The sequence below is a fragment of the Culex quinquefasciatus genome, chromosome 2 (genome assembly GCF_015732765.1).
Source record: "Culex quinquefasciatus strain JHB chromosome 2, VPISU_Cqui_1.0_pri_paternal, whole genome shotgun sequence".
Taxonomy (NCBI): domain Eukaryota; kingdom Metazoa; phylum Arthropoda; class Insecta; order Diptera; family Culicidae; genus Culex; species Culex quinquefasciatus.
This window is the reverse complement of record NC_051862.1, coordinates 98,925,168-98,947,579: the sequence shown is the minus strand read 5'-3', so window position 1 is coordinate 98,947,579 and position 22,412 is coordinate 98,925,168. Positions and strand designations below refer to the sequence as shown.

General features: G+C 36.8%; 1 protein-coding gene across 2 annotated transcripts in view; it reads left to right on the top strand.

Annotated features, from left to right (window-relative positions):
- The window catches only part of LOC6033799 (zwei Ig domain protein zig-8), a 319,398-nt gene extending 297,330 nt beyond the window's left edge, over positions 1-22,068 (top strand). The window contains exons 8-10 of one of the 2 annotated variants that reach the window (XM_038256815.1): positions 11,321-11,426; positions 18,737-18,787; positions 20,669-22,068. In XM_038256815.1, the coding sequence (XP_038112743.1) occupies positions 11,321-11,426; positions 18,737-18,787; positions 20,669-20,760 (249 nt within the window). In that variant the 3' untranslated portion in view covers positions 20,761-22,068. Of the gene's footprint in view, positions 1-11,320; positions 11,427-18,736; positions 18,788-20,664 lie in introns of both variants that reach the window. The other variant, XM_038256814.1, reaches the window with a different exon arrangement.
- Positions 22,069-22,412: the final 344 nt, after the last annotated feature.

Here is a 22,412-nt window from a genome sequence, read left to right as displayed (position 1 = left end):
TGTATGGTTCCTGGATGGATTAATGGATTTATAACTATGAGAGAGCTAGTTTTGGATCTAAACACAAAACGTTTTCAGGCATCTTGCAAAATGTTTAACTTTTCGGTTTGGATAAAACTTTGTCCATGCATTCTCTATGTCAAAAGAAGCAATTTTGCACCACTAGTTTTTTTACAATTTTCCCGAGCAGGGGTAATAACACGGAATACCAAATTTTGGTATTACTTGGGCAAATAACAGGGACCAAAATGTGCCCTTGGTTGCCCAGTAATAGATGGTAAAATACCATGAAATCATACCAAAATCTTGTATGTGTAAGGGCACAACAATGCCAAACAATGTTATTCCAAGGGTAAAATAATACCTCAAAATAAAACCATTTCAATACCAAGTTGAGGTCTTCGGGATTTTTGAACATTGCTTGAATACCAAAACTTGGTATTGCCATGGTTTTATTTTTAGGTATTCCCGGGCCCTTGCAAAATCATATTTTGGTATTTTTGTGCCCTTCCACATACAAGCTTTTGGTATGATTTCATGGTATTTTACCATCTATTACTGGGCAACCAAGAGCACATTATGGTCGCTGGTATTTGAACAAGTAATACCAAAAATTGGTATTTTCATACCATTTTTAGGGCAGCAGTTGCAGTTAGTGAAAAAAATGGAAATTATTCATATGCAACAGCCAAATCTACTCACCTGATGATTCCATGTTGTTATTAGTGATATTCTTCACCACACCGAATGCATTTGTCATTGATGAACGGCCTGTGCTTGAAGTTCTTGAAGCTTCTGAAAAATAACAAGATTGAAAAATAAGTATTATTAAAATGAAACTGAATTGAAATTCACCAAAATTCATTAATCTGTCGATTGACTCGTTTTTCAAAGTATTTGGTTATCCCGACTTAGAGATATTTCAACGTTTTTGAAAAAAATATTAGTGGGTATATCACACTAATTTTTAAAATCATCTTTAACATTTCTGGGTTTCAAGTCATTTAAGCGCAAAATAATTAACTCGTAAATTTTTTTTAACAAATTTCCCATAGTTTCAGAGAAAATTGATGAAACCTTTCAATATTCAAATAATACCAAAATGTGCCATCCTGACTTAGAAAATTTTCCACAATTTCAAGTCATTTCTATAGGGGGTATATCAAAAATATTTAAAATCAAGTTTGAGAAATTCTCTGGGAATTTACATATTTTCGTTTACCCAAGAATCCTTTGTTCGCCTGGAAACATGCCAAAAAATATCGAAGCCTTCCTCAATAGATTTCCATATTCACCCTAATTTTTTTAAGAAGTTATGGAAAACTTGAACTAAATATCAATTAAATATCTGGCTTATTCAACGAAGCTTAAAGTGTCGATGTACCATTTTGAGCGATTCTAACGAGAGGGAACCGGTACTCGGAACATCCGGAGTGGCCATACTTTGTTAAGATCTTTTCGAGGCTGCTGGAAAATAGTTTGCAAAGTTAATATTTGGCCAATTCCATGATTTTTGAAATATCGCATGGAAATTTTGAGTGATTCAAGGAATGGCTTCATGGGAACCGGTATCCGGAACACTCGAAGTGTCCATATTAGGGACAGTTTTGGTTATTCAAAGTTCTGTCTAAGCCAAGAACTTCCAGAACCGGTATCCGGATCATCCGGCATCGGTTCTTTGCGATCTGTGTGACTCAAAAGAGGTAAAAGTGCAAAATTGATTGAAATTTGTATGGTTCCTGGATGGATTAATGGATTTATAACTATGAGAGAGCTAGTTTTGGATCTAAACACAAAACGTTTTCAGGCATCTTGCAAAATGTTTAACTTTTCGGTTTGGATAAAACTTTGTCCATGCATTCTCTATGTCAAAAGAAGCAATTTTGCACCACTAGTTTTTTTTTACAATTTTCCCGAGCAGGGGTAAATAACACGGGAATACCAAATTTTGGTATTACTTGGGCAAATAACAGGGACCAAAATGTGCCCTTGGTTGCCCAGTAATAGATGGTAAAATACCATGAAATCATACCAAAATCTTGTATGTGTAAGGGCACAACAATGCCAAACAATGTTATTCCAAGGGTAAAATAATACCTCAAAATAAAACCATTTCAATACCAAGTTGAGGTCTTCGGGATTTTTGAACATTGCTTGAATACCAAAACTTGGTATTGCCATGGTTTTATTTTTAGGTATTCCCGGGCCCTTGCAAAATCATATTTTGGTATTTTTGTGCCCTTCCACATACAAGCTTTTGGTATGATTTCATGGTATTTTACCATCTATTACTGGGCAACCAAGAGCACATTATGGTCGCTGGTATTTGAACAAGTAATACCAAAAATTGGTATTTTCATACCATTTTTAGTGCAGCAGTTGCAGTTAGTGAAAAAATGGAAATTATTCATATGCAACAGCCAAATCTACTCACCTGATGATTCCATGTTGTTATTAGTGATATTCTTCACCACACCGAATGCATTTGTCATTGATGAACGGCCTGTGCTTGAAGTTCTTGAAGCTTCTGAAAAATAACAAGATTGAAAAATAAGTATTATTAAAATGAAACTGAATTGAAATTCACCAAAATTCATTAATCTGTCGATTGACTCGTTTTTCAAAGTATTTGGTTATCCCGACTTAGAGATATTTCAACGTTTTTGAAAAAAATATTAGTGGGTATATCACACTAATTTTTAAAATCATCTTTAACATTTCTGGGTTTCAAGTCATTTAAGCGCAAAATAATTAACTCGTAAATTTTTTTTAACAAATTTCCCATAGTTTCAGAGAAAATTGATGAAACCTTTCAATATTCAAATAATACCAAAATGTGCCATCCTGACTTAGAAAATTTTCCACAATTTCAAGTCATTTCTATAGGGGGTATATCAAAAATATTTAAAATCAAGTTTGAAATTTCCGGTTTTGAATGAAAGCATTCGCTTTGAGACATGATTTTAGCGCAAAATTAATTATTTTGTCAAAATTGGTCAAAATTTTCCCATAGTTTCAGAGGAATTTGATAAAACACTTTCATACCAAAATAATACCGAAATGTGCCATCCTGACTTAGAAAATTTTCCACAATTTTAAGTCATTTCTATAGGGGGTATATCAAAAATGTTTAAAATCAAGTTTGAAATTACCGGTTTTGAATGAAAGCATTCGCTTTGAGACATGATTTTAGCGCAAAATCAATTATTTTGTCAAAATTGGTCAAAATTTTCCCATAGTTTCAGAGGAATTTGATAAAATACAGTAATACCAAAACAATACCAAAATGTGGTGTTCGATCATTGACAAATTCTGCAATTTTGCAATATCAAAACAATACCTTAAATTGGTATGATACCACATTTTGCTCTTGCATAATCCTTAAGACAAATTTTAAAGGGTCCAGGAATACCAAAATTTGGTATTGATACCAGAGAAAGGTATTATTACGCATTTTCCTTGTTATTTACCCATGCTCGGGATATTCTCAACATTTGAATGAAAAACGTGCTTTAAAATGTTTTTTACCCTAGTTGAGTTGATTTGTAATCATAAGTTTTCAAAAACCGGGACCCGTGGAGTAGTGGTAAGCGTGGTTTCCTCTCACCCAGTCAGCCTGGGTCTGATCACAGGAAGGTCCCGGTGAAAATTTTCGAGACGAGATTTGTGTGATCAAGCCTTCCGTCGGACGGGAAAGTAAATGTTGGCCCGTGTCTAACCTAGAGGTTAGGTCGTTAGCTCAGTCCCCAGGTGTAAGAGTCGTCTCCCTGGATTCTGGAGTCGCTGGTAGGCAGTTGGACTAACAATCCAAAGGTCATCAGTTTGAATTCCGGGGCTTAGGCGTCAAAAGAGGTTTGAACTGTCTCACCGTTTCAAACCTTCAGGCACCTAGTTTCGAGTAAGAAACTCACAATAGAGAACGCCAAGGTAATGCTGTAGAGCGAACAAAGTGATTTGATTTTTGCTCGAATATTCGTCCAATTGAGCTCATATTTGAGCTTTAGGCTCAGTGAACCAATAGAATTCATTCCTGCTATAGAAGCCAAAAAGACAAATTTGAACCACTTCATTGTAGAGGCTCTCAACAACACTATTTCTCCTAGCACACTTCTGTTCTACGCTGATCGGTTTCTGTCCTTTTATAACAAATCATAAAAGAAGGTTTTTAGAGGTATTGAAACACAAATCAGTGTTGCAAGACGTAATAAAACAAAGTAATACATTCTTACTTAAATAGTGTGCAACCTCCAGAGAACTGCTCAAGAATCGTTTCTCCAAGCTTTGCCTGTCTTCTTGAACGCCGTACCGGCCTGGGCCGTGTTCTAGATTTATAGTCATCATCATTCTCCATTTTATGTGTCGCTTCGGCAAATTTTCCCATCCTATACCTCTCTGCACACGAAAGTCAGCAGCGAAAGTCTTCTGCTCCTCAACAGTAGCGTTGGACGCGAAATCGACAGAAAAAAAATCCCCGAAAACCTTTCCTCATGAAAAAAGAGTTTTCCTTAAAAGTTTATAAGCCACGCTTTATTGCACACAGCTTTCGGGGGGGGGGGGCACTACATTTTCCCTCCTTCCTTCCCCCTCTCATTGTTCACCAGTTGGGTCTTTTGTTCAGTCTTTCCCCTCTTGCAGGCGGTTTTATTCCTTCCGATTTTGGAGCTTTTGGCAGTTTGAAGTGAATCTTCGCGCTCGCTGATGGGGTACTGGTGGAGCTAGTACATGTAAAACTCTTGCAGTCAGTGCACAAGGAGATGAAAAGCTGAAAATCCATAAATATTCACGATACCATCCTCCACGAACCGTCCTCCTCCGGTTTCTTTGTGGATGAGTGAAACGAACCGAGCCACTATATTTCCCGGAAAGTATGCTTCTGTCTCTCTCTCGATCGCTGCTCGTGGCACTAAGTCTTCTTGGAAAAGCCGGAACGGTTCACTGGTCTTGCATATGATGTTTCCATTCGATGATTTTATACAGGATGATTGCATTTGTAGGATTTGTGGGAATTAAAATGGTAACAAGTATTACTGTTATTGTTATTGAATTTCATTATAATTAATTAGCCCACGCTTTGTTGACTAACAGAAAGGGATGATTTTCAATGGAAAACTTTTATTTAAATCCAATTTGTGGATACACTACAATGCTTTTGTTTGCTAAAGGTTAATCAGTAAACATGGATTGAACTTCGACTATTGTTGCTATACATTATTAAAATTGAAAAAAAAATAAGGCTTGAAACATTAGAGCCCTGAACAACAATATTTTTGTCTTTAAATGTGTAGTAAAAATGAAACAGAAATTGAAATAAAACTTTCAACATAGAAAAGTCATAACGGTAGCCTTTTTTCACAGTTTTTCGATAGCAGCTCAACCAATCCGAAAGACTATTTTTACATATTAATTCTAGATGTGCCTAACATTTTGCAAAAAATGAATCGAAGCCAAGATTCGAAGCTATCCTCCGAACGTTGAAGATTTTTTTTTTCAAGAACTTTGAATCACTGAAAAGAAAAAGAAAACAAATAAGATTTCCCGAATAATGGTGCAGTTTGGAACTTCAGTTTTCAAAGGTTGTTGAAAATTGGAAGGGTAACTTTTGGTTTGGTTGAAAATTGGGGTGTTTAATGATTATGGTTATTCAGAAAACCTAACTTACCAGGAATATTTTGGATTTTTTCTCTTCTATAAAAAAACAACTTTGTCAACAACAACATAACTTTATCTAACAATTGAAGCCTTCCACAACTATTTTTGGAGCTAGTGATTTTTCACAGCAAAAAAAATAAAATTACGTTCAAAATATTGGAATTTTACGACGATTTCGCGGTTCTCTAAAATCTGACATGTATCTGGGTGTAATATTGATTTTTTAACCCTTTTGAAATATTAGTCTTAATTAAAAAAAAATGAAAATACAGTAGTTGTTCGGTAACTGGGCGTTGTTTAACTGGGCTGCTTTTTAACTGGGCGCTCGATAACTGGGCCGTAGCCCAGTTAAAAAGCAGACAAACGTCAAAAAACCAAAACAAACCGAAATCACCGAGGGGTTAATGGATGCAAAAATCATGGTCAACAATTAACAAACTTTTTTCAAACTTTTATGTTATTTTAAGTCACAATTAAAGAAATATGAAAAGTAATCATTGTAAATAAATTTTAGTTTTGTTTATTTTTATATTTCATCAAATAAATATTATGCATCGGTAGTCCCCTCGTTATTTTTCGTTCAGCCCAGTTAGCGAACAGCATTCGATGACTGGGCTACGTTCTCAGCCCAGTTACCGAACAACTACTGTATTGTTTTCGTTAAGATCGGAAAATTTCACGAATGTTTCTTGTTTGTACATTGTAAATCGGACCATTAGTTACGGAGATATCGACGTTAGTAAATGGTGGGTTGTTTGGGTGAGACTTAAAAATCATCAATTTTCCTGTTTTTAAACCTTTGCATGGCAATATCTCAGCAACTAAGGGTCGTATCAACAAAGTTCAAAAAAGATAAATATGGAAAATTTTCTCAGCTTTACAAAAATATTTTTTCAAAAGTGGGCAAACATGTGCATTAATTAAAAAAAATAAAAAATGCTAATAATTCCAAAAAAAAAAGTTACCTTAAAAATGGCTATAACTTGAAAACGATGAACTTTATCTAAATTTCACTTAAGTACTTTTTGATTGCAAGTTTAATTTTAATCGAAAAATGAAGCTGAAAAATTTTTTCGACCAATATTTCGATTTTTTGAAATAATCAGTATTGATTCAAAAATTCATAACTCGGTCAAAGATTGTTTGCACAACCTGGAAATTTCTGAAAAATTTGCATTTTATATCCTCTAAAACATATCAGAAAATGAATACTAATAAAAAAGTGTTTTTTTGCAAATCAAAATTAAGTGACAAAAAGTTTACTAAAAAAAATTACCCTGTATCATTTTTTTTCAGTGTAGTCTCTATCCAAACCTACAACTTTGCCGAAGACACCAAATCGATCAAAAATTCCTTTAAAAAGTACAGATTTTTGCCAAATTTGTATGGAAAATTATATGGACAACTAATAATGCAAAATGGCTTCTTTGGGCATACCGAAGGCACCAAAAAAGTTTCAGAGTGCCTAATTGGCAAAGGGAGCGCGTGGTCGTAAAAAAATATTTGGAGTGAAAAGTGATTTTTTGTGATTTTCAATGCCCTTCCTATATCATCGTTGATCGGAAGGCATGGCGTCGGGTGGATTGTGTTTACATTTTTCAAATAAGGTTTTATTTTTTTGCGTTGAAAAAGCAATTTCTATATAATGATTGAAAAACGCACTGACATTTTGGAATGTCGAGATAATAGTGGAGCAAAATAACTGTGTGTGAGTGATTTTGTATGTTAACCAGAAAGACCTTCCCATAGCTTCGTTGCTCGGATGGCTCGCCGACGGGTGAAAGTCCTCTCCATAACGTCGTAGCTCGGGAGGCATCGAAATATTAATCACGTGATGCTTGAAGGAGATGCTATGGATTCAACGGTCTCAAGCGGTATCAACAAGTACATAGCGAAAAACTATGTGCTTGATGAGTCTACAACTCAACTATCGGACTAACATTCCTCCCTTTCGTTGAACTAACATTCTTGGGAGGGCGCCAGTTTTGACTAATAAAGTAGGGATCTTCAGAGGTTAAACAGTGAACGGATGGTTGGCTCCCACTGATCATTTTTAATTCATTGTTTAACTTCAGCTGATCTGTCAATAACGGAGTAGCAGGTCATTGGCAGTCAACCGTGCTCATGCTCATACCGAAGGCACCAAAAAAGTTTCAGTCGGATTAAAAAATTCAAAAATTAAAATTGAAGAAAAAATACCGATTTCGTAGAGAATTGATAATAAAATACGTATCAGTCCGATTTTTCAATACAAGGATTTCATTTACGCTGAAAAAATTTGAGCTTTTGTTGATACTCTCTTTTTAATCAGTGCCATGATAGATGAAATTCTTTGATTGTATTAGCTATAGTCAATCAACCGTCAACAAACTCTGAGCGGAATGCTTACAAAAGTTTCACAACTGTCCAAGAAAAAACGAAAGTTTCACATTTTCCCTCGAATCTTGTCGTCAAAGTAAATAGTCTGAGTGAAACATTCCAAAGTAATGCGTTTTTCTTTCAATAGAAATTTTTCAAACTCAATCAGAGCCGCTTTTGCCCTCAGTTGCATGGGGAAAATAAAGCGCCGTCGATTTATTTCCCCATCCTTCCCCTCCTCCTATCCACTCGCCATCGGCATTCATTCTTTTCTCGCTGTGTGCATAAATTTCCATCCATTTCCGTGGGCTCCCAAAGCCGAGTGCTTCCGAAGGTGGAAACCATGGACGGAGCTGAACTTCGCCGCGTTGCGCTGCACCCATCCAAATAAGGCATATCCCAGAGCCGGGGCCAAGCCTGGCAGTGTCAACAGATAGCAAACAGTTTTGTGACAGCCTCCCTCCCTCACGCTCTGCTCTCCGGGAAGTCACATTTTGTCTTCGTCGTCCCCGGCGCACTTTTCCGGTCTTCCGACAACGACGACAGACATTTTAAGCTGATAAATCTAGGACGAAAGCAACTCTGTCGATCTCGGGCACATGCCGAGGAAAAGGTAGTAACGGAAAATGTATGTTTTTAATTTATTGAATGGAATTGAATTTGAGACCAGAAAACATAAATAATAAGATGCGATATTAAAATTTTGTAACAAGTGTTACAAGATCATCTATCTGAACATTTTTTATAGAAAAGTTTTAATATTTAAATTGATAAGATAATTTACAGATAATTATTTTCCAATAATTTCACTAAATTGATGATATTTTGACCAATTATTGACAGACATAAAACATTTCAAATTTTTAGTATTATTTTTTAAATAAAGAAACCTATATTTTAAGTTACTGTTTTTTTCACAGCTTCCTGGAATCATCTTGATTGTATTTATTATATTTATCATATTTATTATAATTACTATATTTATTATATTTATTATTTATCATTATTACAAAACTATATGCTTATAAGATAATACACTACAGACTCACATTTACACTTACAAACATCCAAATCATTTAATACATTACGCATTCAACCATTTTCATCGGCCCGATGAAATTCCCCTGACCCCCATTCCAAACCTCCCTAAAATATTCCGTTCACTTTTAACAGTCGCATGGGTTCCCTGCACTTTTGCCACTAGTGAACAACATAAACATCCCCTCCCAAATCCTCACGGGCGTAGCCTTGGAGCACAGTGTGGAAATTTACGTTCTTAGATATTCTTGGTTGTACCGGGCAGCAATCAAATTGTCTAAGAATATTGAATTGACCATTGTGGTACCCCCTACAGCGTGGTGCAGACCCGTTATGCTATGCTATGCTATGCTATTTTTTTTAATGAAGAAACCTACGAAGTCTAGTGAACATCGCAAATATTTTGCAAAGTGCTGAACGAGACAGGAAATGTCAGAATTATTGTCAGGTTTTTTTTTCTGAATACTCTGTAGTATAACATATTTCAATGTTTATGTCGCCCAAATATTTTTCAATGTTTATGTCGCCTCCCCTCACCTTCAAAATAGGTCTGAAAATTCAGGGGGCATGAAAATAGAAGCCAAATCAAATCAAAACAATCTAAAATGGATTTTATTGCATTGATAATCGTGTTAAGTTTTGATTTATTACATAAAATTCCGATGTACAGCACAACATTTTTTTTCGCGGAAAACAAATGATTGCAAAACAACTAGACAGGTATGTAATGCATTTTAAGACACTTTTTTCATTAAAATGTTGAAACCATGGCTCCCCCCCCCCTCGACTTTGGTCAGAGTCAAGGGACATAAACTTCAAAAAATAAGCCTTTGAATAAAATACAAGTAAATTTTAGATTTTAGGATTTGATTTAAATTTGTAAAAAAAAGTCAGAAATTTAACTAAAATTCGTCAAAACTATTTTGTTTACAAATTTTTTGATTCATATTGCATTTCAAAATAAACTCAAAGCATGAATCAAAGATTTTCAAATTTTATATGAAATTTGTTCTACTGAAAATTTGTTTTGTTCTGTCTTTAAATTGGGAGATTTTTTTTAAATTATGTTCCAATAACACATAATAATCATTATCTGAAAAATAATTTTACCTTCGCTTACGATCCGTCAAATAATTTTGAATAATTTTGAATAATTTTTAATTCATTAATCGAAAAATTAAACCTTTTCAATTTTTATTTATTTTATTTATTTTTTATAATAAATTTTATTTCATTCGGTGTGTAAAAAGTCATTTTAAGAAAAATCTTGTTTAGCAATAATATGTAATTCTATTAAAACTTTGTCTTTAATAGGATTCAAAACATTTAAGTTGAAATTATAAGCACTGACAAAGTTGAATTTTTGATAGTGGTACAGACGACTCCTTGGCTGTTGATCTTCTCTATATATTTTCAATATTTTTTTCTGTCCCTTCAAGAAGCATGCTTTGATTATTCGTTCTATAATTTGATACCTCCCGCTCTCGACGGTTCTTTCTGTATATGTTTATGATATATGTTTTGTTACATGTTTTTGTGTTGAATTATTAAAAAACAGGATTGAAATGTAGTGCTGCTAATATTTTTAAAAGTTTTTCCTCCAAAATTTGTCCAAAAAATGAGGAGGCAATATTTCTTAACAAAACATTTTTTTAAATGTATCATGCAAATTATGGTGCAATTAAGTGAAATCTAATTGAAATGCATTTTCCTACGTTTATAATCAGTTTTAGCGCGTAAGGACTGATTAAAAATAACTTTGAGATCTATGAAGATATCATTTTACAATCTCTACCCTAATCGGGATGTCTGCACTGGGCGCGCGCTCAAGTATTTTCCCCCACACTGCCTCCTCCACCAGTTATCCCTCGGAACCAACCAGTTCACCTAGAGTTGTAATAAAAGCGTTTGATTTAGTGTAGCAAAAATATTCAAATTCAATGGCTTTCGCTTCGATTTCGACTTTTCCCATGACATTCGGGGCTTCACTTTGGATTTGGCTGGCGATTGCAAAAGGGCTTCGAGGGTTTAAAAAATGAGGGAAAAGAGAGGGATGGTGAATCCAAGTTGTATGTCGAGTGCAATTTATGTTCACTTTTTTTTCAGTGAGTGAGTGAGTGTGTCGATTTATGATTTTTTCACTATCTGTGTTCTATTTTTTTCGTACTTTTTTATCACCCGCTCACCCCTTTTTGTCTCCTTCTCTCTCTCTCTCTCGTCGCTGAGTATCTCTCATGCTCTATATCTTTTTACCATTTCATATCCAATTCCGCAGATTGGCTCATTGATCATCGAATCGACAAGGAAAAAAGACTCCGGGAACTATTCGTGCAGCCCATCGAACAGTCCACCGATAACCGTCTCGCTGCATGTCATCAATGGTAAGTTTGCAGAATCCGGAACAACCCCGGGGTAAGAAGAGGAGGGTGGGGTAAATTGCCGCCGGGTTGGGCTGCCCACCGTGCGTCCATCGGTGGGCCACTCCGGAACAGACCCGGGTGATGAGCGAGGCGAGGGAAGTAGACCCACTATGCAAATGGGAACCACCTCTATCCACGCCCTTCCACAGGCAGAGCAATTTGCTAAAAAATGGCGCTGTTGGGCGAGTTGTCGGCGTAAAATTATCGTTGAAGTGCCCCCTTCTTCGAGTGGTTGATCTTCACCACCCACTTTCCCATCGCCGAGCTGATCCCGATGACAATAAGCAGCGGGGCATAACTCAATCGAGCTGCAAATTGTTGAAAATGTTTGTCATTTGATTTCATCCCTTGTTTGCTGGTTGAGTTGAGTTGATTGCTGCGTAAAAGTGACTGCTGAAAATGAATGTTTAGTGAGCAGACAGCACCGAGTGGCTTTTTTGTGTAATACTTTTGTTTTGTAATACAGCTGAAATAATTATAATAACTAAAATTGCACAAATTTTTTATGAGAATATTGGATTGACAATGAAATAAATTAAAGATTTATTTATTTTCAACGATGCACCTCACGGTGTGTTTCCTAGAACAAACTTAAGATAAAAAAAATCGGCAAGTCTCTTTCCCTACATTTTGCGGGGTCCGGCGAAATATTTCGTCGGGGGGTCTAGAGCAACTTTTTTTGAAGTTTTTTTTTCGATTTTATAGGATTTTTCTTCAGAAAAGTCGATAGAAATCGATGGGTTCAAGTTTACATCCATCAAGTTTTTTTATGAATGTGCCTCAAGATACTCTAAATTACATATTTGACCTCAAATCAAAAGTATCCACACCAATTTTACCAGATTTCAAGCTTTCTTTGAAATAACCTCAACATCCAAGCTGGAAACCTCAATACGACCAAATAAAAATCTATTCTTTGTACAATTTTTCATTAAAATACAGCAAAAGATTGACCGGATACAAATTCGAGTTTAAACCGTTGCTACACTTAGAGTATTTCATTTAAAAGCTATTTATTACCCAAAAGGTTCCCAAAATTATTTTTTCAGTCATCTGCCATACAACACTAAATTATTTTAAAACATTTTCAAATCAATCACATTGTAGAGAACAGTTTGCTGAATAATTTTCATAAAATAGTATCAATTTTGGATCAATATAAGCCGAGATATACCCATTTTCGTAAAATAAAAAGGGACTTTCTCCAAAATTTCTGGATTTAATTCCCATTCAAACGATGAATACTGAAAAAAACAGATTCGAAAAATATTTGCAACGGCCTAAATACTTAGATAGTATTTTACATATTTTTATTCAGAAAATATCAGCATTCATTTGGCTTATAAAAGAAAATTGTTGAAATTTTAGTTTGCAAATCCGCAAAATTCCTAGCGCTTGAAATATTTTCAATTATTTTTTTTATTTTCTGGTAAGATCATGATTTTAAATAATAAAAAAAAAATAATTATTTGCATCAAACATCTTTGGCAAGTCAGAACAATTGTTTATCTAAAGACAGCTGTTTAAGCCACTTTTTTTTTTGCATGGTGTTTAAATTTTTTAATTGATTTCGGATAAAACAGGAACAAAAATCTCTTTTAACTATTCAGAATGTAGTTCCAATTTTTCCTAGAGTGTGGTAGTGACTAAAAGATAATTTACCAATTTTTTTTTTTATATAAAACTTTGTATCTAAAACAACACATGGACCGGTGTATTTTTTTTTGCTTTTTAGGCCTTTAAAAAAATCAAGGTTTTCTAGTCATGTCTGCTATTAATGTTGAGTGCATAATTGGCAAAGGGCGCGCGTGGTCGTTAAAAATATTCGGAGTGAAAAGTGATTTTTTTGTGTGTGCCTTTTGTTTTGCATTATTGTCGTGTATTGTGTGCTGCGAGGAATGCAAAATGCAGCGTCATCAGTGCATAATTGGCAAAGGGAGCGCGTGGTCGTTAAAAATATTCAGAGTGAAAAATGATTTATTTTGTGATTTTCAAAGCCCTTCCTGCATCATCGTTGATCGGAAGGCACGGCGTCGGGTGGATTGTGTTTAATTTTTTTGAATAAGGTTTTATTTTTTTGCGGTGAAAAAGCCATTTCTATATAATGAACGAAAGACGCACTGACAATTTGGATCGTTGAGTTAATAGTGGAGCAAATAACTGTGTGTGAGTGATTTTGTGTGTTAACCAGAAAGACCTTCCCATAGCATCGTTGCTCGGAAGGCTCGCCGATGGGTCTGTTATGAAAGTCCTCCCCATAGCGTCGTAGCTCGGGAGGCATCGAAAAGCCAATACCTTATCCTACTAACCCAAAAAAATTAATCACGTGATGCTTGAAGGAGATGCTGTGGATTCAACGGTCTCAAGCGTTATCAACAAGTATATAGCGAAAAACTTTGTGCTTGATGAGTCTGCAACTTCAACTATCGGACTAACATTCCTCCCTTTCGTTAAACTGCAGGCTTCTTGGGAGGGCGCCGGTATTGACTAATAAATATCTAATAAATATCTGAAGCTATACCGATGGTTACTATGGGTATACAGACCCCCGTTGAACAGGTAGATATCCTGGCCATGACTTCCGGGAGTTCCTGGATGACCCAAAACAATCCAACATGCCGCAGAGTGTCCATCGTGGTCCACTGAAGCTACCTAAAGCTATACCGATGGTTAATATAGCCATACAGAACCCGTTGATCAGGTAGATATCAAGGCCATGACTTCCGGGAGTTCCTGGATGACCCAAAACAATCCAACATGCCGCAGAGTGTACATCGTGGTCCACTGAAGATATCTGAAGCTATACCGATGGTTACTATGGGTATACAGACCCCCGTTGAACAGGTAGATATCCTGGCCATGACTTCCGGGAGTTCCTGGATGACCCAAAACAATCCAACATGCCGCAGAGTGTCCATCGTGGTCTACTGAAGCTACCTGAAGCTATACCGATGGTTCATATAGCCTTACAGACCCCTATTGAACAGGTAGATATCCTGGCCATGACTTCCGTGAGTTCTTGGATGATCCAAAACAATCCAACATGCCACAGGATGTCCATCGTAGTCCACTGAAGCTATCTGAAGCTATACCGAAGGTTAATATAGCCATATAGACTCCCGTTGATCAGGTAGATATCCAGGCCATGACTTCCGGGAGTTCCTGGATGACCTCGTACATTCTAACAGATCGCAGAGAATCCATCGTGGCTCACTGAAGCTACCTGAAGCTATACCGAAGGTTAATATAGCCATATAGACTCCCGTTGATCAGGTAGATATCCAGGCCATGACTTCCGGGAGTTCCTGGATGACCTCGTACATTGTAACAGATAGCAGAGAGTTCTTCGTGGCTCACTGAAGCTATCTGAAGATATATCGATGGTGAATACACCGGTACAAACACCCGTTGAACAGATAGATATTCTATTCGTGACTTCCGGATGTTCTTAGTTGTCCAGAACATCCCAATATGATGCAGAGTATCCGTAGGTCACCAAAGCTACTGATTGTAAAAACCCTAATTGTGGTCCCCGTTGAACAGGAAGATATGACCATAATGGTTTAGACTTCCGACAGTTTAAAATCGGATCGCTTTATTTTGAATTTTTCGCGTAAATTGAGTTCGCGTTATTTTGAATTCTTCGCGTAAAAAAAACAGCGTAAAAAAAATTTCGCGCAAAAGGAGGTCGCGTAAAAAAAGGTTTGACTGTATAGTTTGATGAGTCTGCAACTTCAACTATCGGACTAACATTCCTCCCTTTCGTTAACCCTTTCAGGCCTGATGGGTCATATATGACCCATACCGAAATTCGGTTGTATAAAATCACACAGTGCTCAAAACATATAACATTGTTCAGCAAAGTTGTAATTTATGAGTTTCTCTACCTAGGAAAAAATGTTTGAGTGGTTGTTAATGACCTTTTTGACGACCTAGAACATCCTGAAAACCTGAAATTTTGAAACTTCAGAAAATGTTGAAGATAATTCAGGCTAACAACGAGTTTTCAAGGCAAATGAAGTTTAGTTATTACCAGTCACATCCCCACGACCATTTGGGACCACTTCGATCCCTTTGGATATCTTTTGGGATGATCTAGGTCCTCCAAAGTGTCCTGGAATACAGATCTTGGAGTCTACCGCCGTAACAACACGATTCTACCAAGTTTCCGATTATGGTTCATATTCAGTGATATCCCTGGGACCCTTTGGCAACCCTCTGAGCTATGTGGATCACTTTTGGGATGATCTGGGTCCTCCAAAGTGTCCTGGAATACAGATCTTGCAGTCTACCGCCGTAACAACACGATTCTACCAAGTTTCCGATTATGGTTCATATTCAGTGATGTCCTTGGGACCCTTTGACGAACACGAGAAACCAATCCGCAGACGTGGAGATAAGTGAGATTGAGGGGAAAACTCTTATATTTTTGACCCATATAGAGTTCAATACCGATCATATAGCCCAATTTTCAGCTCGAATTTTGGCTGAGACTATGTTAGCGAGTAGAAAGTTGCAGTTGAGACATTTCTCTGTGTATTGCTACAGAATTTTTAAATGCTCAGATTCAACCGCCCACAGATCGTTCGAGAGATTGAATGTGTTGGGTTTTGGGAGGTTTATGACTTGAACAAATTCAACTAACGCTGCAGTCAAAATCCTCCCTCGACCGCCACCTACCCCTTTTGCCTCGCCAGATGGGATTGAAGCCATCCTTTCGCTTACAAAGCGAAACCCGCCAGGAGCTGGCACCCTTTAGCATTACTAGACTCCAAGAACTGTATTCCAGGACACTTTGGAGGACCCAGAACATCCCAAAAGTGATCCACATAGCTCATAGTGTTGCCAAAGGGTCCCAGGGACATCACTGAATATGAACCATAATCGAAAACTTGGTAGAATCGTGTTGTTACGGCGGTAGACTCCAAGATCTGTATTCCAGGACATTTTGGAGGACCCAGAACATACCAAAAGTGATCCACATAGCTCATAGTGTTGCCAAAGGGTCCCAGGGACATCACTGAATATGAACCATAATCGAAAACTTGGTAGAATCGTGTTGTTACGGCGGTAGGCTCCAAGATCTGTATTCCAGGACACTTTGGAGGACCCAGATCATACTAAAAGTGATCCACATAGCTCATAGTGTTGCCAAAGGATCCCAGGGACATCACTGAATATGAACCATAATCGGAAACTTGGTAGAATCGTGTTGTTACCGCGGTAGACTCCAAGATCTGTATTCCAGGACATTTTGGAGGACCCAGAACATCCCAAAAGTGATCCACATAGCTCATAGTGTTGCCAAAGGGTCCCAGGGATATCACTGAATATGAACCATAATCGGAAACTTGGTAGAATCGTGTTGTTACCGCAGTAAACTCCAAGATCTGTATTCCAGGACATTTTGGAGGACCCAGAACATCCCAAAAGTGATCCACATAGCTCATAGTGTTGCCAAAGGGTCCCAGGGATATCACTGAATATGAACCATAATCGGAAACTTGGTAGAATCGTGTTGTTACCGCGGTAGACTCCAAGATCTGTATTCCAGGACATTTTGGAGGACCCAGAACATCCCAAAGTGATCCACATAGCTCATAGTGTTGCCAAAGGGTCCCAGGGATATCACTGAATATGAACCATAATCGAAAACATGGTAGAATCGTGTTGTTACGGCGGTAGACTCCAAGATCTGTATTCCAGGACACTTTGGAGGACCCAGAACATCCCAAAAGTGATCCACATAGCTCATAGTGTTGCCAAAGGGTCCCAGGGACATCACTGAATATGAACCATAATCGGAAACTTGGTAGAATCGTGTTGTTACCGCGGTAGACTCCAAGATCTGTATTCCAGGACATTTTGGAGGACCCAGAACATCCCAAAAGTGATCCACATAGCTCATAGTGTTGCCAAAGGGTCCCAGGGGTATCACTGAATATGAACCATAATCGAAAACATGGTAGAATCGTGTTGTTACGGCGGTAGACTCTAAGATCTGTATTCCAGGACACTTTGGAGGACCCAGAACATCCCATAATGAAATGTAACTTTTTTTTTGCCTGATTCTGTTTACTCATGGAAAAAGTTAACTACTGGTACCAAAATTGTAGATTTACACAGCACAGAAAAATTCAGGCCTGAAAGGGTTAAACTGCAGGCTTCTTGGGAGGGCGCCGGTATTGACTAATAAAGTAGAGATCTTCAGAGGTTAAACAGTGAACGGATGGTTGGCTCCCACTGATCATTTTTGATTCATTGTTAAACTTCAGCTGATCTGTCAATAACGGAGTAGCAGCTCATTGGCAGTCAACCATGCTCATGATCATGCCCATGCTCATCTAAAAACTGCTATTAATGTTTACATTGATTAAGAGCTTATTCTATGGTTATAAATTTGGAAACATAACGAATTTATTGAAAACATAGATTTTATGACTGTTTTAAAAATTTCCCGGGACAGGTCCTGTCGCAACCAATCAAGCACATATATGGAATTCTGGTTAACAATAAGCGATAACGATAGCTAGACAACATGGATTAAACAGATATATTCGGTAAGCTATAGTTCTTTTCTCAGAATCATTAAACTGGAATTTTACTGAAAACCTTCCTTCGTTATGTTCTCCTAAAAACATTAACAATTTCCACGAAATCAGAAATGCCGCAAAAGTTAAGTTAGAATAATATTTCCCCCAAAATTCCTTCGAAATTCAATCAGCAAACAGGTGAAAATCAACAAAATTGATCCGAACACGATGGAAGCTCGAATGCGACGCAAACGTCAACAACTCGCCCAAACTGTTGCAAACACAGTCCAGTAACATATCGCCGATTCCCGTCTCTCCCCCAAAATCTCTCCAACTCGAGAATTATCAGAGTGAGAGCCCCGCAACTCTAACCTAGGGACCTACATAGGGAAATGAAATGATCTGGGAGAAATTTCAAACACCCAAAGTTATGGTTGAAAAACTTAAAGTTTCATTTTGGTGCTGGTACATTTTTTGTACCACACAAGCACAAACATAACAAAAACTACAGGATTTTTATAAACAATACATTTCCAATGATTGTGATAGCTATAAATCTCGTTTTTTGGCCAAATTTATTTGACATTGATTCCGACCTTATTCTTGCACGGTCTTGTTGCTCGATTGGAAACCCGATTTGACAGTTCGATTAGAACCCTGAGAGTGACATTTCGCCTCTCCATATAGGCTCTCTACTCTAACCACCTAACCACACGTTTCAATTTGTTTCATCAACAGGAGAGTCCTCAGCGTCAGCCGTAACATCGTCCGCCGGTTCGCTGTTTGATGGTAAGTGCGCGGGCAAATTTATCTAACAAACCCCGAAACCCCATCACTCTTGCTCTCGGGAATGCCAATTTGCCTTATGAACCAGTCGAACCAGTTGGGCACGCACTCTGTCCTGTGAAGCATCTGGTTCGGATTCCGATTCCGCGGGTGAAGTACTCCAATTAGTTTCGGAACATTTTTGAATATCAGCTGGATGCATTTTCACCGGTCGAAAGTTCATCAACAAAACATCGAAATTGAAAGGATGTGATTTAAATGTTTTCATATATTTTTTCATGGCTTTCCTGAATGGTTTACAGGAAAAATAACTTTTTTGATTTTTTAAAGTGGGCAGTAAATATTTCTTTTGTTGTAAAGTTACAGAAAAATAAAATTAAAATCGTAGTTTAATCAAATCAAACATAATTTTGATAAAAAAAAATTTAAAAAAGTATTGTTACAGGTCGTTTAACCTTCATTTTTCATCAAAAATCAATCCGGCACGCGGGCCAGAACAGTTTTTTACTTAAAACGTACATAAAAATGAATTGCAAAAATATTTTTCCAATTTTTGGCAAAATTATGTTCCTTGTTCAACTGGACTTTCGCAACTTGTTCGCAACAAAAATAAAGCGATTTACAGCTGAAAACCATGCTAGAAACCATGGCTAGCTTTGATTGTGTTTAAGGACATTTTGAATTCCTCAAGTTTATTTGACAAGTCGCAATAGCAAATTTTAAGTCAGTGCGAATTGTGTTATACTTGGTGTTATATGATTTGAAAGTTTTTTTTTTTATTCATTGTCCATGTTACACCCGTGTGTATCAATCGGACTACGCACTGAACTCACAACCCAGAGGTTGATACCCAGCTATGGGAGAGAATCATGGCAACGTCCATCAAACAAAAACAAACTAATGTCAAACACCCTTCAAAGCTTCGTTTCGCAAAGAAAAATGTCTATGCATGCCATGAGAAAGTGAAATTATTGACAGCCGGAAGAGATTTTTAAAGCAAACAGAATCCAAGAGACCGTCGAGGAAGAGATCCTTCAAGCAAGGGAAAACATCGAGGAATGAAGATAATTAAAGTATGCAGATTGAAGGGACTGAAGAATTCATCGGTAGATGGAGAATTATTGATATCGAGAAGATCGACAGCCAGAGAGACGACTGTATTTTTAATTTCCTAGAACAAAATATATTTCGGATATTTATGCTAACATGTTTTTGAGAAGTGCTTAGCATTACTCGAAAAAATTAACATTTTTTTCAATAAACAGAAGTATAAAAAATCATCGAATTTAATTTGAGATTTAAAAAAACTAAAAAAAAATGCATAAAAAGTAAAATTATCTACTACTTCCATGCTAGTCAATTTTCTAAATTCATACAATCTATAACAGCATGACCCCCTCAAACAATACAAAACATTTCGCTGGTGTCATGTAGCAACATTTTCCACTATCTTTCTACAAAAAAAAACCCCTCTCGATGGCACACGTTGTCCATCAACAAAACTGCCTGGGCCGGCGCTCGGGAATGATAATGTCACGATTTTTCCGTTCTGATACATCGACTCCGATGCATCCGATGCTCCAGGACAACCGATCCGGATTCAGTCAAGGATGTCCCACATGAATGTGGAATTGCCGCCAGTTGCCAGTTGTGCAGTTAGTTAGAAATGTCCGTTCCGGTTCTTGGGCACAAATGGATATGTGTGTGTGTTCGCTGGGCTCTGCTTTCGACTTGGTTGATCTGAGTTACGTACGAAAATGTGTGTGTTGGCTGGGAATTTATGTGCACATTTTGCAACGAAATTAATGTGTTTCCATCACCACTAAACTGCATTTTTTGTCTCTTTCTCCCTTCCCTTGTTCTCTATCTATTTCTTTCAGACAGTATATCAATGGTTAAGCAGAGGAACATCTATATTTTACTGCAGCATAGGTCATTTGTTATGTTACTCGTTTTGGTTATCTACGCTCAGCTAAGCTGTCGCATGTACTAGTTAAGAGAATTTATTTAAGTTAATAAATTTAAAGCAAAAAAATCATATACAACATACCAGAAGACGAAAAAACCCAGAGAGAAAACTAGAACATGCATGATGCAGCAGCAGCAGCCACAATGTGTAAAGGTGAGTTTTGGAACGATCCTGGACATTTGCTCACAAACGTGTACATCGACTGAGATATTTCAAACTACTGTAGGAGAGTAAAAAACAGAAAGAAAGAAAGACAGAGAAGGAGAAGCATTCGTCGTTCCCTTTCATCGTTATCAAACACACACACACACACAAACACACCGAAATCGCCCATCGCCGTTTTTTGGCAGTGCAGAAATCAAACACATGATCGCAAAAAGTCGCAGTGAAAAGGAAGTTAGGTTTTATGATTACAGCGGTAAAAATGTGCATATTTCATCCACAGACTTTACTAGGAAAGACGGAACGGTGTAGTGCTCACAGTGAAGTGACAGTTGGGCTTCAAACTTGATATTACCTAAATATAAAACATTCAGTCTGAAATAATAATTTAAAAAAAAACAATTACGTATATTATTTTAACCAAAGACTGCTCAAAAACATCTGAAAGATTCCGGACTAACATTTGCAAAGTTTAAAACCTGGTTTTTTGAGAAAAAAAAATCAATACTAATTATTCTTCGAGTCAGAAATTTAATTTAAAATTGAATGATTTTTAACAAAATAGGAGTGATAATAAGCTTGACCGAAGTGAAAAAAACGCTGTGTAAACTCAAGATGGCAAAAATTTAGTAAATATAAATAAAAATATAATTTAAGCACAACAATTGCTCCAATTGTTCTTAATTTCTTGACACAGGATTAAAATTTATTAAATCGACATTCAGGTATTGGAATTTGTCATTTTTCACAAAACATCAAAATAAGTATATTTTTATGAAATATCATTTATTATCGAGTCCGTCGTTATCGCTATTTGAATTCACTCATTAAAATGAACATTTTTAAACAAATTCTTCTCTCTTAAAACTCTTCACTGATTTTAACGGATTGCATTCTTGATTTTATTATGTGTCTTCTTTGACTAAAAAGTATTTACTAGATTTTTTTTAAGGATTTATCTTGCTTCAAAGTAACTGTATTCATGGATGTCAAATGACGTGAAATTTAGTGTAAGTCTTCAGAACAGTTCAGCATTCAGTCTAACATACTCATATACATCAATTCCCCACGAAAACAGCATGAAAAAAACCCAAAGTGCTCGGATCGGGCTCAAATTTTTCTGGGGGTTCCCTGGCCGAAATAATTAGACCCGTATTTTTTTGTTCGGCCATTACGGTGACTTACGCCGTGTTAGGGTGGTCTGAAAAATTGCCATTTTCGTCGATTTTCGCAAAAACCACTTTTTTCGAAAAACCATAACTCCTCGCCATTCCAACCGATTTCAATTGTCTTATACACAAATGAAAGGTGATAAGTTGACCTTTCAAAGAAAAATAATAAAAAGTTTCAAAGATCTAGCCTAACATATGGAAAGGGTGTATGAAACATTAAAATGCCATTTTGACGGTGTCTAGACCAAAGAGCCTATGTCAGGATGTCGACAAAAATGTAATTTTTCAGACCACCCTAACATGGCGTAGGTCACCGTAATGGCCA